This window comes from Armigeres subalbatus, chromosome 2, assembly GCF_024139115.2.
Source record: "Armigeres subalbatus isolate Guangzhou_Male chromosome 2, GZ_Asu_2, whole genome shotgun sequence".
Classification (NCBI taxonomy): domain Eukaryota; kingdom Metazoa; phylum Arthropoda; class Insecta; order Diptera; family Culicidae; genus Armigeres; species Armigeres subalbatus.
In genome coordinates, this window is record NC_085140.1 from 344,470,338 (window position 1) to 344,485,776 (window position 15,439).

General features: G+C 36.2%; 1 protein-coding gene across 5 annotated transcripts in view; it reads right to left on the reverse strand.

Moving 5' to 3' along the window:
* Positions 1 to 8,435: 8,435 nt before the first annotated feature.
* LOC134212878 (protein phosphatase 1L) overlaps positions 8,436 to 15,439 on the reverse strand; it is a 143,409-nt gene continuing 136,405 nt past the window's right edge. For all 5 annotated transcript variants that reach the window (XM_062691146.1, XM_062691143.1, XM_062691145.1 and 2 more), the window contains exons 4-5: positions 9,894 to 10,210; positions 8,436 to 9,817 (exon numbers count right to left, since the gene is read on the reverse strand). In XM_062691146.1, coding sequence (XP_062547130.1) covers positions 9,601 to 9,817; positions 9,894 to 10,210 — 534 coding nt within the window. In that variant the 3' untranslated portion in view covers positions 8,436 to 9,600. The remainder of the gene's footprint in view (positions 9,818 to 9,893; positions 10,211 to 15,439) is intronic.

Genomic DNA, 15,439 nt, shown 5'->3' on the forward strand with positions numbered 1-15,439 from the left:
TGTCATTATAAATTTTATTGTTGACACTTAGCCACGATCGTGACATCAACGTCAGATTAAGCATGAGTAAATTACAGGGTATCTGCACATTATCCGTACAGATTTCCGTAGTTTACTTCTACGGAGTAAACAAGTTAATAATTGACTGACTCAGTACCTCTGTGGCCATCACAACTCAGCAGGATATAGGGTAAGACGGTAAAATGCGCCCCACCTGGCCAAAACGCCCCCCTTTGGTTTCTAGAAAACTATAACTAGCCAAACGTCAAATTCAGTTGGTACCTATAAATATTTGTAAAACCAGCATCCTTTGTGAATATGGGAATATTTATGTATTACATAATGAAAATATTGGCAAAATACAAAAAATCACAGTTTTGATGTAACATTTAATGTTTGTTTGCTGAACATTCTGAAGCTAGCATACTGTTCGCAAAACTTGCACTGGAACACTTAGTTGGGCAACAAAATAAATTTTCTCAGTGGTTAATATAATATAAAATTGCTTCCATCTTCAAAAATGTAACGTTTTCCAAAAACATGTTTCACTGGTCAAAACGCCCCAGTGTAGGCAGTACAGTATGCCCTTACCAACTGGACACAAGCGCGGCGAGCTTGCATCAGTTGCTTCCAAATTATATGGAAACTATTGAAATGTAATTCCAACCTGCTTAAATGGACTTATGTTGGTTTTTTATTGTCAAGCACATAAGAATTTGTAACCTTTTTATTATGTGATTGATAAAATACTAATGAAGGGCTATGAAACGTCTTTGGTTAAGGTGGGGCGTATTGCCCAGGCACTTTTTGAAATCAATTTTTTACGAGTTTTCAAAAAAGTTTTATTACGTGTTATCTGTAATATTTTTAAATGACTACTCACGAGCAATGCATTTGTGACTTCCTGAACTACCAAATAACACAAAGTTTGCATAAATTGCGTTGAAAAGTAAAAAGTTATCAAGGAGTTGCCTTAGGGGGCATATTATACCGTCTTACCCTAACACATGTACTTCCGGCAATACTGGGCGTCGGCTCATGGGCCAAAAAGACTTTTAGTCTTTGTTCATGTTTTTTCCGGGTTTTGCACTCATGTTATAATGACACAAAATACATGTCATTTTTTTAAAATTTGTTTAACATTCTGTTTTTACACGAGTTTTATCATAACACGATTTTTTCGCTTATATTTTTGATCGTGTGACTTCAATTTGCCATCAAACCGTTTGCAACATGTTGCAGAAAATCCTAAATAATTTAATGAAAAATCATCTGGTAATTAATATGCGTTAAACAATTAGGATGGATGAATCCTCTCAAATTAGCAAAGCTTCGCTGGACGGTAATTTGGGTGCCACAATAAGTACAGCTGGGTGGAGGAGCTTTGTTGAGTAGGTACTAATAAGCGAGGCGGGTATGCCCAATCCGAAGTGGCGTAAAAAAACGTTGTAATACGAATTTGCGGTCTGAATGCTTCACAAGGGAGTTTTTAATTTGTTTTAAATGTGACTGGTTTCCACGCTACTCTAGTTCAGTTGATTCAAAATTATTTGTATATATTCCGAGTATTAACCGAAATTATTTTTTAATAGCCCTTGTGGTCCTGGGATGGTATTGGGATGTCCAATTTCTGCAGGTTGCTTTGGCTCGGTTGTCAGCCAGATCATTCCCACTGATGTGCAGCGATGCCAGATCTACGTAAATTTCCGTAGATCTACGGAATTGAGTGATCTACGGATCCGTAGATAAAAACAACGGAAATTTGAAAATTTCTACGGAAATCTACGGATTTTTTTACTAGCACACTTTTAGGTGTGCTTAGATCAAGTTGAGTAAACAATATATAAGTTCCTTATAAGTATGGGTTTCTATTTAGAGGGAAAGACCGTTACAAATATTTATGGAAAGTTATGTCCTATTGGTCTCCGAAAGGTCAAGGAGAGATAACAATAATTATTTTTAAAATGAAAAAAAATAAAACCTAATTGAATTTACTAAAAATGTTTTGAAAATTCAAAAAAAAAATGGAAATTTTATTGTCAGTTTATTAATTTCAGACAAAAATAATACGAGGGGGGCATGCTTTTTTTAAATAGTTGTATAGGCTTAATTCAATTTTAAATATGAATATTTAACTCACAGACGAAAAAATAGGATGTATCAAGCTATACGCATAAAAATCTTAAAGTGGATTTATCCGTAGAAAAAATGACGCATTCATACACCCAAACAATTCAAAAACATTCGAATATCTTTGATTTATGGAATGTGTAGATTACTTCTGCATAAGGTTAACCGCATTTTCATGATAAAATTAGAGGTGGAAACATTAGAATTGATAGTACCATTGAGATACGGCAGACTTTTTTTTTTAAATAGGAGCGGATTTTAAAAAGCGAGCCGTGGGCAATTCTCGTTACGATTTGAATCCTCCATTTGAAGAGAAAGGGAAGAGTATCAGAGGAGAAGAGAGACCAATTTCCACGCTGATACCGTAGATGATGAAAGCAATCTTGAACTTTCTAGTGGATCATTGATTAAGATTACCACTGCCTAAAATCCAGAAAATAATTCTTGTGTATGATCCATGAAGCTTGTTGCAAATAACTAATTCATTCATTGAAATCGAACATCCTATTTAAAATCTTGAATAACACTCTTGCTCTTTTGTTATAATCCAAAGATAATTTTGAACAGCCGGTGTGCATTGTGCAATCTTTGTGGAATTTAAGATCCACCGTCGACCAGTTGGCAGTCAGTAAAGAAGGTGGAGTTGGAAATCAGTGAAGGAGGTAGGGCGGCTACCCAACATTTGGTCCTTCGAACCGTATAGTTTCCTAATAATCCGGCTCGAAGGACCATTATATTGAACTACCAGAACATAGAGAAAGATAATTAGAGTACGCTGCTCAAGAAAACCCAGTTGTTGGTATACTTCATAACACAGCTCGAACATTTATTAATCATTTTATTACATATACATAATTGTTTTTAAAAATTACACTGGCGGAGTTCGACTGGGACACAATGGTGCACGCGAACCACTAAACTGAATATTTTTCCTCAAATTTGTTTACTTACGCCAAAATTGTTCTGATTTTGAAAATCTCTTCAGGGATTCATCCGGAGGTTCCCTAAGGAATTATTTTAGGAACACCTTCGGAAATTCCTTTGGCAATTCTCTCAGCATTTCTTTTAGGAATACTTTTCGAAAATCCACTCAAGTTATACTTCGGAAAATCCTTCAATAATTCATTTGTAAATTCCTCCAAAAATTCTTTCGGGAGCTCCTCCAGGAGTTCCAAAAATGTTTTCAAAAAATCCGCCGGTAATTGCACATTTTTCCAGGAGTACCTTCGGAAAAGTTCGAATTAAATTTCTCCAGAATGTACTTCGAAACTTTCTACAGGAAATCCTCTGAAAATTCTTCTTAAGACTCGAACATTTTTCTTCAAAACTTAGGAAATTCCTTTTGTAATTCGTTCGGTTACCCCTAGTGCTTCGTCCTAGAATTTTCTAGATGAAATTCCAAATGAACTACTGGATACACCTCTGAATTAATGGAATTGCCGTGTGGCGATTTCCATAAAAAATAATAAAATAATTTCTGAATTAATTCCTGTAGATATTTCTGAAAATATTACTAAAGGATTTTTCGGAGGAATTCCCTTAATAATCCTTAGAAGAATTTCTGATCAAATTTCCGAAAGAATTCTTTACGGAACTTACTAAGGTTGTCCCATAGAAATTTGCTAAGGAATTTGTGGGAAGTTAGTGGAATTCGAAAGCAACTCATTTAGGAGGTTCCGAAAAAGTTTCAGAATTCATTTGCTAAGGATTTTCCAAAGGAAGTCCTGTTGGAATTTGAAGATGAATTCCTTGAATAGGTTTTGATGGAATATTTAGAGGATTTCTGATAGAATTCCAAAAAAATGATGGTATGCCTGAAGAATGTTTTGGATGACTTACCGAATTAATTCCTGGAGGTTTGTCCCATACAATTGTGTAAAGTATTTACAGAAAAATGTTTAGAAGACTTTTCAAAGAATTTCTGGATGAATTTACGAAATAACACCAGAATGATTATTTCAAGATTATTTTCGAGGGTTTTCTGGAAGAGCTCTTGGATTAAATAGAAGTTTGGTAATGGATGGATTGTAATCCTGATATTTTGAGGTTTTTCTTCGATTGTAATCTTAATTTCATTGTCAAAATAAGGTTTAGTTTTACTTCTGTACTGGATTAGTTATAGTTCTTATGTTGACGCCAAATTATGAATGAACTCATTAGGTCCAAATTGTTGGTGAACCAACATTACCACAACTATGGCACCGCCAGCGCTAAAGCTCAATAATTTGAAATGTGAAAAATAAGAAGTCCATAATATTAAACTGATTCTATGTTAAAATTTTCAACAGAGCTCAATCAATAAAATGTAGGTAGTATCAGCGTTGGAAACAGTTACTGTCAAAAATATGTATAACAACTGCCATTACGGCGAATGTGGGAATGTGTATAGATGGCACTATGCCTTGAATCTATTTCTGTTTGTTTTTCATGAAAGTTAGGACACAGCAATAGACAAACAAAAATAGTTGCAGCTACTTGATTGTGACTAAATCTGGTCACATAAAAGTTGCAGTAACCTAGGTTAAAAATGTGTGCTATTAGGGTTGTATAACAGGTTTGCGAAAGAGCGCCGAAACTGCAACAGCCAAAATTTTTGAGCGAATCTACGGAATTGATGTCAAAGGAATCTGGCATCCCTGCTGATGTGCAGTGTCTTGTTACCCAGAATGTGATGTCCTTGCCCTCGACTCCCGTTATTTCTTGTCGGAAAGGTTTACAAAATCCTTGAGAGGTACTCAGAAATGATTCATAACAAATTACTAGCGGTGAAATTTATTTCATGTATTATTTTCGAAAATAAAAAGAATAACTTAAATTTTTTTGGGGTGACGAAATCGGGTCGAAAACGTGTTAAAATCGGGGGTAGACAAAATCAGGGAGTGACAAAATCGGGTCAACAGTGTATATAATTAAGTTCCAGATCAAGCAAATAATTGATAGATCGTATTTTATCTGCTTCCATTACCACCTTTTCAATTTGTTATTATTTTTGTTGAATGTTGCTGGCTGCAGTGCTAAATCTTGTTCCAAATATCCGTTCATAGATTACGTACTTGATTTACACATGACATTTCTGGATACCGATCGGCCAATGTGTGCGAAACTGGAAACATAAAAATCCTTAGTTTCATATTCGCGAATACGAAAGTAATGCATCTACTCACTCTTATGGCAAAAACAAAAGATATTTTAGTTACAAGATAAAGATTGTCGCTTCGGTTCCCTTTGTTCTGCTGTCCGAAACATGTGTGATACCCAGGGTTGTTAATCGATAAATTATCATCGTTAATTTAACGCCAACTTCGATAACGATAACACTTTCACGATAATGCTTCGTTGATGATAAAATGAGCGTTGAATTAACATCATCGTTATCGAGTATTCGTTGATTTATCGATAATTATCGAGTTAACTGTAACATGTACTTTGTGCATGTACTGCAGTTTGAAGTGCAAATATTCACAAGTTGGATTTGAAATATCTATTTTAAAAATATGGTATCGCCTTACAATATTCGAGAACGCCTTTAAATCTTGGAATTAATTCAAGGAGGTCACCGAATTGACCAAAACATTATATCGGTCAATCACTAAATTTCTTACAGAGTCGCAGTTGTCGAGAGCATTTTTAATGTCTGTACTTATGTTTAATCTATCATGATTAACAAAACTTCTATTTTGAAGATCCGGAGTACCCCGTTATATGGATATTTTATGACTCACAGTTTAGACTAGTTTCACTCGGTACTGATGCTGCCTGGAATGCAGCACTACAGATCGCTGCATCAAATAAATTTCTAGTACTTGGATCCCAATATATTGCCGATGACATCTATGCTGCATAGTGAAAAAAACGCTAACCACCAACAGAGCACCTCACTTCTCATCGTTTCGTAGAGCAGCATGCATTAAGCAATAATTTTAGAGTGCCCCGCTTCAATCAAAATTAACTCTGATCAACCAGCTGCAAACAATTTGTTCCATTCTCGACTTCTGTCAAAATTTTACACCAACTTTATTCGCGTAATCTAGTAACCACATTATCGCAAAATTATCGAGTTAACTTACGTTAAATTATCGAACTACGATAATAAATCAGTTGATTCATCGTTATCGTAGCAACCGATAACGTTGATCACAATCAACTTTATCGGCGATAACGATAAATTAACGATTAACAACCCTGGTGATACCACTGATACCTAACTATCAAATCGTATGTATTTTTCCTTCATTGACATTTAGATCCCCTATCCTCGCCAGCAAAAGATGTTCCGGACAGCGACGACAGCGACAATGTTTATTTTGTGTGTGTGTGTGTGTCATCCTCTACCCCTCACCCAGCTGGGGGTGTTGGTCAAGTATTAATGCGAACAATTTGATCAAATCTCATGCTCCGTAATGGTGCCCTTTTTGTTATGAAGGCTAGTACTATAAAAAGGATTCACTTCTGAAGCAAGAAAGGTGTCTTCAGAAAGTGCAGGGGATTGGGATGTACTAGATGTTCACAACAGGTGCAGCAAAACATCACAAGGACGCCCTTGTTCACACTAACTACTCAGGGAATAGAAGGTCGAGAAGAGCCACCGCTGCCAACTAAAGCTTGAACCGGATACCTGGGACTCCCACAATATCCGCGGCAATAGCAGCAAACGATGCCCTGTGCGTATTTAGTTTTGGGTAATGTATGGAGCATATAATAATATACACACTTGAAATATTTTACAGTATATTAACAAACTTTGAACAGAACAACGTTCCGTATTCAGTAATAGAAACTTTTATAGGTCATTCGGTAATGTTAATTTGTGATGATATGTCACAAGTACCACAGTTAGTATATTCTAAATGTAAAATAATCGATTACTCGGGTAATAATATACATTGTATTTGATACATTCAATGATTGTTAACATATAAAATAAACTAGCAGATAATTAGCAAAATTGTTTTCAATTCATTTTTTTTTTGCAATGTGTCAGCACATGTGTTCATATGTGCTTAAATTCAAAATCAGACACATGTTCATGTATTTCTAATCATTTTTAGTGATTTCACTGACTTCTAGAATAAACCTAACGAAAACACCACAGCAGGAAAATGCAAAATAGGCGATCGTTGAAATTATATTTTTTAGCAAATAATGTTAATACAGAATGTGCAAGCTACTAGATATTCAAACATTTTTATTGATAAATATCTGTAAGTTTTAACTCATGATGTTTCTATCACAACACATAACAACTCTCAAAATGTTTGTTTTAATATGTATATTCCATATGATTTTTCTTTTATTTCATGATCGGCATAAATTATTCGGGGATCCTAACAGTTGAAAAAAAGTTAATCATTTTCTTCGTAAAGAATTAGAGACAGTCTGCAAGAAATTTCCGAATTGGCTCCGAAAATTCGAAAAAGTTTACTAGAATTCCGTACAAAACCGCGAAGATTCTATATCACCGAACGAATTGCATATTCAAACTACTGAATTTCGAAAATTGTTATTACCGATGAAGTGTTATTACAGTACCGATACCCGAGGAATAGATCATCTCTACCGAACTAACAGTATTTTTTAGTTTTACCGGAGTGTTTGGTCAAAATAATTGGCTACCAGCGAAATATATATTTCAAATGTGTATCAGACATCAAGGATAAGGCAATAACTGGAACGTGCTTACCAATTCCGTCCGCGCATCTGTATTCCATTGATAAAATAGTTTGATAAGGATCATTATCCTTCCTGGTGGGCATTACGCCTTTAATCGTCCTTGAAACAAATTGCAGCGGTCGATCATTTCATAATTCATTACGAACATTCTTCATTCTGCGACGTCCTATTCCTCTTGCTCCTTTCCGCAACAATTGAACCAGGAATCGCAACGCATCCAAAGGAGGGCGGCTCCGCCGGACAAACAAACATCACGAAAACTTACAATCGGAAACTTCAGCATTTTTTTTTTTTGACGCGAAAAAAATCAACTCCATTTAACACGACTTACTTCGATCACTCACGACAGCGACAATGTTTATCTTGTAACTAAAATATCTTTTGCAAAAACTCATTGAAACTGTCAGACTGTGCGTGAAACATGGCCGCCAATCGCTCCTTCTTGTTCCTCCACTGTAAAATCCCATAAAGAATGTGCGTGATGAATTTATCTTCGTAGCCGCGAATTGTTTGTTGATCCAATCCTACTTGCTTGACAGATTGGGATTGATAACCAGAATCCATTCATAATTGCCCATAGTCATAAATGTATTCTATTGAATATATATTTCGGATAAATAAATCGCGTTCGTAAATAATTTTTCCATTATTTATTTCATTGATAGACTTAAAGGAAAACGCGAGCTATATCCAATAAAAACTTTCGTTGATCAAATATTTGCCGCAAAACTTCGTGCAAAAGTGATGCTCGTGAGAATAATTACTCTTGACTAATCTTAAGAATTCAACCTTATTGGATAAAACTTTATGTAAAGTTTAACATTTTCAGTTGCCTTTTCCATCAATCGATTAAGATTTTCTTGTTCTAACAATAGTTGTCTTGAGAAATTGGTATACATTTTGATAGCTTTTTATTTTCTTCAGAATGATGCATATAGGACTGACTTTCTCCTGTGTGTTGGGTTTTATTAAGATAAAAGTGAAAATTCCTGCCTATAATTATATTTGATCCAAGTGTTACTCTTGATTTGCATTGCAATCATACCGTACTATTTGGTTTTGGCACCATATTCTACATACCATATATTATCCGATTGTTGTTACTCAGGCACAATGATTAGCGTATTTGAAAGCTCACATTTCGTCGGGATGCTACTATCTAACTAATTCGAAGGTTTAGCGCCAAGAATAATTAATTTAAAATAAAATGGGACGCATTGCGACGTGACTTATTTTTATAATAAATGATACGAAAATAACCCTAATGGATGAACATAATTACTTTTCGAAACCGAATTTAAATAGAACACACAACAAAAATAAATCCTTACTCTAAAAGGACATGAACAGCTGCAGTTGTGTATGAGCAGTATAATTATTTGCAGAATGCACAGGAGGAGTTCAGCAGGTAAGGTCCCCTCTTCTGACAGATCTTAAGCTTTTAGGAAGTGTCTTTGTGTACAAATTAACGAACTATCTTACTACTGGGACGTTACAAGGCTATAGGATATTTGGTGAACAAACAGAAATCAGACGTGAGTAATCCTAGTGTAATCACGGGTTTCCTACGCAAAACAGCATCACGTGTTTCTAACTTAGTGGGGCGGGCGGGAGAGATCGTACTATATATGAACAGTCAACTAAACACAGCACACTTTTATCAATTCAATAAAACGCTTTACCACGAGATAAATGGTACGTTTCCTCTATGTCGAAAAGCTCTCGAGACCACGTAATAGAAAGAAACTATTTGATATGAATAAAGTTGGATTAGAAAGTACTTATATGACTTTAACCGGTTCAGTTCCCATTGGATGAACCGACTTGATATCGCCCGTTTTTGAATACAATCACCAGCACCGTAATATTGTCGACCGAGCCTCGATTGTACGACTGCAGCGTGATACTTTTAGCACCGAAGTGCGGTTCATCTATTCGCTCTCGAATATAGGCAACGGCCTCCTCGTTTGTGAATGTATCCCACAGCCCATCGGTGGCCAGAATCAGAAACATCGGTCTGCCGAAAATTAAAGCCATTGGTTAATACTGTTTGATGTTTTTTTTCAGATTTAGGCTTTGACAAGAATACTCACCGATGATCCACCATATCAAACGACAGGATGTCCGGTTCGGCTATCACAAGATTTTTCTCCTTGAGCGGGTAGTCGCCCATTGCGCGCGAAGTGGCCAATATACCGGCCACCCGCCAGACGCCTTTGAAGGAAATGAACCCGCCGGCATCGGCGATCCGTTTCTGCTCGCGCACCTGCTGCGGTTTGTGATCGAACGACAGCGGGATGGCATTGCCCTTGTAGTCGCACATTACGCCCCGCGAGTCACCAACGTTTGCCACGATCAGCTTGGTGTGGTGCACCACCGCAATCAGCGCCGTGGTGCCGGCGAAGTTCGACTGAAAGAACAATAGGACATACGTATTTTACTCGTAAGAACAATAGGACATAAATTACTGGTAAAACGATAGAAACTTTCAGTAACAAATTTTCGAAACGACTTATCTGCTTTTGTAAACAAAGATTTAAACGTCGATTTTACGGATCTGATAGAAGTCCCACGCAAATTTACATCATTAACAGGAAGTAGTAGCCTTCACCTACGTATTGCTGGTATTGGTTTGCGTGGGCTATAATTGAATCTATGTTTTCAAAATCAGATCTTAAGTCGGTTTGAAAATTTGGTATTGTTTTGTTGACTTTACAAACTGCAAATCAATATGTCCACATTCGTTACATAAAATAACAATATTCAATACGAAGTTTCTCTGTCTAGGTTAAACAAAACAATTATTAAGAGATTTGTTTGTCTTGCCAAAGGTAAGTGAGGACAATTGGGTTATTATTGGACGCAGTTCGAATTCATACTCACTGGAACAAGCGTAACGAAGACAACACACTTTTGCTGTCAATAATTGATTTATTCGCAATCTTTGGTATTGTTTCGGGGCAATCAATCAACCGGCCTATCGATGCAAACCTCACATAGCAATCTTTCGCTGACAGCAAAATCTACATAAGCTAACGTCTCGAAACTTAATTATTCGTTCTTATCGGAAATTCCGTAATCTTTTGCTGCTGTGTAGTATGTAGTAATATAAAACAAAACAGGCTGCAGTTATCAAGATGTGGTTTTTCTAAGTCCAGACTACATTTTAATTAAATTGTTGGCGAGTGAAATGTCTTCAAGCCATCCGAAAAAAAGCATGTTACAATAACATAGTCTAAGTATATGAAAGTATTGTACCGCTCATAAAAAAAATCTACTCATCCGCTTATTTCTAGTCGCAACGAGAAATATGCGCCAGATAGTCGGATTTAGTTGCTGCAACCATTTTTATACTGAAAATACTGAAAACATATGATCATATGACACGCTGATCTTTAAAGTTGTGGACAAAAACAGGAATATAAAATAAAACTATTAGTGTTAGTGCACCTACTATTAGTGTTTGTTCAGACTTTTCTTATATGTTTCTCAACCGTTTTGAACAAGCGAGAAGGGCACCATCACCGCTAGGTGAACTAATTAGGGTTTTTTTTAAATCTTAGATTCTCTTGCATGAACATTGATTTCTGAACAAATTTCTGAGCTTCACACTCCGTCTAGATTTTCTTTGTAATTTCTGCTTGCTAATTTAGAACATCCGAATTGGTCATCGGGATTGTCATTAAAAAAACGGGCTTCTTAAGGAAAAGGACAAATTATTATATTTATTGCTTAGCTTAATATTCAAATCACAGTATCGCAAGATTTCTTGTTGACACATATGTTTCCTTCATATTTATGCAGCTTCCCATTTGAATTAGTTGAAAACTTAATAATACCCTCAGAGTTGCAGAATATTTTAGAAGCAATTTATTTTTATTACTACAGAATCGACGCATAACTAGAAGTATGAGTCGGATCGAAATTTTCGGTTTCACGCAAACAACACTTTAGCCGGGTTCGTTGTGACGATTTTTGGCAACTAAGATTACAGAATTATTAAAAAAAAAAACAATTATTTGGACGTAACAATGTCGGATCTAATTCACTCGACTTCGATCGGAACTATTTAATTTCCACGATTTTTGCACCAGAAATCTTTTGGAATTTCAATATTTTCTTTTTCTATCCACGAAAAGTTGTTCTGAATTTTCAAGAATAGGGTGGGTGTACCAATTGTCGCCATACATAAGAAAAACAATTTTTTTTTAAATAAGAAAAAGGCATGTGGGTGGACTTTATATATCAAGCGAAAGGTTTTACTTCCTGCTCCTTAAAACAGCTGTGAAAACCAAAATAAAATTTATTATAATCATCAAAATTGATTAATCCATAATAGGAACGCATGTACCAGTTGTGGCACTATTCTTAATTTTGGTTCCTTATTTGGCAAATCCCATTGTTTTCTTATGGGACTGGCCAAATAGGGACCACTAGTGCGACAACTGGTGCAAAGGACGTCAAAAATTAAGGAAAATCAATTTTTACAATTATGCTTTGCTTGTTTTGGAGGAGATCAAAGGTTTTATCGTATCATATGAATATGCTTTATCGATATGAACTTGGTTGGCGGTTATTTGATTGGCCATTTGGCATATAAAGCACTAGTGCGACAACTGGTGCTATAGCCACAACTGGTACATCTAGCCTAATTATTTTGGAGTTCCGAGGGAAATTTTTTCGGAATATTCACAAGAAATTCTTTGAAGTCTTAATGAAAAAAATCCTTTAATTTCCACGAAGAAGCTCTTACAAATAAGTGTTATGTCTTGTCTCGCGTCGCGTCTTTAAGTGTCGTGTAGTTCTTACGTTAGCACAAACAAAAATCCATTTAAAGTGAGGATTGTACGGCATGGCAAATAAGGAATAAAGAGGCTTCCTTTAAAAACGGGAACATTTCAAATCATGACACACACCTGCAAGATAAATCAGCATTAAATTAATTTAACATTGATTTGTTTTTCATGTAAGGGTATGCAAGAAAACTTGCTTATTTCTCCCTTTTATTAGGAAAGAAATTAGTGCGTTATGAAAAGTATTTAAAACAAAGGAATTATATTTTCGCGCTCTCCCAAAACACCCATATATGTAGACCTGTGTACCGATTGAAAATTTATCGGCGGCGGCTGCGTGGTAATCTGCGGCAGCGTGAGCTTATTTCTTGTATTAGAAATTCTCCGAAATTCTTCCAATAATTCCACCTGGAATTCCTACGGCAGTTCATCCAAAAATTTGTCCGGAAGTTTCTCCGATAACTCCTTCGGAAGTAACCTTCGGGAATTCCTCTGGTAGTTCCTCCGGAAGCTCCTTCGGTAATTCCTTCGGAAGTTCCTCCAGAAATTCTTACGGAAGTTCCTCCGGTAATTCCTCCAAAAGTTCCTCTACGAATTCCTTCGAAAGATCCTCCGGAAGTACCTCCGGGAATTCTTCCGGAAGATCCTGCTGGAATTCTTCCGGAAGTTCTTTCAGGAAATCCTCCGGGAATTCCTCAGGAAGTTCCTCCGAGAATTCCTCCGAAATTTCCTCCGAAAATACATCTAGGAATTCTTCCAGAAGTGCCTCTGGGATTTCCTTCGGCGGAAGTTTCTCCGGGAATTCCTCCAGAAGTTCCTCCGTGAACTTTTCTAATTGATTCGATTAAAATAGCGACGTTAAGAATTTTGACTTTCAGTGTTTTTGATCCAAAAAGGCTGAAAGCCAAAATCTCAAACGCTCCTCCGTAAGTTTCTCCAGAAGTTCCACCAGGAATTCCTCCGGAAGTTCCTTCAAGAATTCTTTGGGAAGTTTCTCCAAGAATTCCTCCGGAAGTTTTTCCAAGAAATCCTCGGAAAGTTCCCCCAAGAGCTCGTCCATGAATTTATCCGGAGAGATTCCTCCGGAAGTTTTTATATGAATGCCTCAGGAAGTTCCTTCAAGAATACCTCTGAAAGTTTGCTAGGGGAATCTCCGGGAAGTCCTGTAACTTCTTAAATAATTACCCATAGAATTTCTTCTACAATTCTCTCTGGACCTCCTCCAAAAAATCCTCCTAGAACACTTCATAAATTACTTCGCAAACTCTACAGAGAGTGAGGACTCAGGCAAACCACGAGGACATGGAATTCCACTAAGCCCACTTCCCGGGAATTCTTCAGGAAAATTGTTCAGGAATTCTTGAAGTTCTTCTTATGGAAATTATATTGTGGAATCAAGATCTAGAAAATCTAAAGCATACTCTTCTAGAAATTCCCCCCGAAATTCCTTAACAGAAAATCAACCAAGAATTCTTCCGGAAAGACGCTCATAAATAAATTCTCCTGTAAATTAATTTTTCCAGAATTTATTATAGATTCTACCGAAAATTTCTCCACAGATAACAGATATTTAGGCTAGAACAAATTTTATTGAAAATCCTGTGTAAGCTTTTGAATTAATATACGTTGGCCCACTACTGCCATCTACTCAACTGATTGCGGCAGTAAATATGCACGCAGCTGATTAACAACCGTCGAACGCAGCCAATACATTTGACAGCCGCATTCGGGCTGCGTTTTCAATAACAATAACTCTTGCGCCATCTTCAATCGATTGCCAAACGCGGTCCCAATTTTAAATACCTTTGAACTAACGGTTGCGGATGTTTACACACGTATCGGATACCAGCCTCAATATCTGTTATCTGTGATTTCTCCAAAATTCCTCTAGGAATCTCCAACAGGATTTTTCGGAAAACTACCTAGAAATTCCTCCGACATATCATAAAGAAATTACTCCGGAAATTATCCTGCTTTTTCTTCAAAGACTTCCTTAGAAATTCTCCAAGACTTCTTATAAAAATGCCTGCAAGAATATCCGCGAAATTGTTCACCTGGAAATTTCTCTAGAAAATTCCTAAAGGAACTGCTCCGGGATTTTTTTTTATTATTTACTAAAGAGACTTGCAACTCTATGCTCACCTCTGGGCCGGAAATTTCCTTTTTCATGAAGAATTCACGACGGAATTTCGGAGGAAATATCTGAAGGAGTTCAGGAAAGATTTTAATAAGAAATGCATGAAGTATTTCTTGATGAAATTCGCGAAGGAATTTTTGATTTGTAGCTCAGATTTTCTTGGTGTAAATTCTTGAATAAATTTCTTATGAATTTCCAGATGGACTTGCAGGTGAAATTTTCGAATAAATTCCTAAAAGAGTTTCAGAGCCTATTCTAAATAAAGACGTATTATTTCATGAAGAATTTAAAAAAGATTGTTGAGTTTCCAAACGATTTTTAAATGAAATTCTGAAAATATTTCCAGACCAAAATATTCCGGTACAAACTGCCAAAACAGTTCTAGGAACAATTCTTTGAATCCCTAAAGAACAATTCTCTCATTTTCTGAATAAATAAAAGTCAGGTGGATTTTGTTTGAACAAATATTGTTTTGATTGACCGAGCATACGTTGTACAACAAAAGATCTAGTGGTTCCCCATCAAACAATTCAGGATGAATAATCTATTGTTACCGTCGTGCGGGGCTTCTTTTGATAAATCAGGGGCTACTTTGGACATTTTAAAACAAGAATTATAACAAAAATTACTATAAAATTGTCATTATCACCAATCGGGTGTGTTGTTGATAGTTGGATGGTAACTTTCTGTTTCAAATTTGGTATTTTTT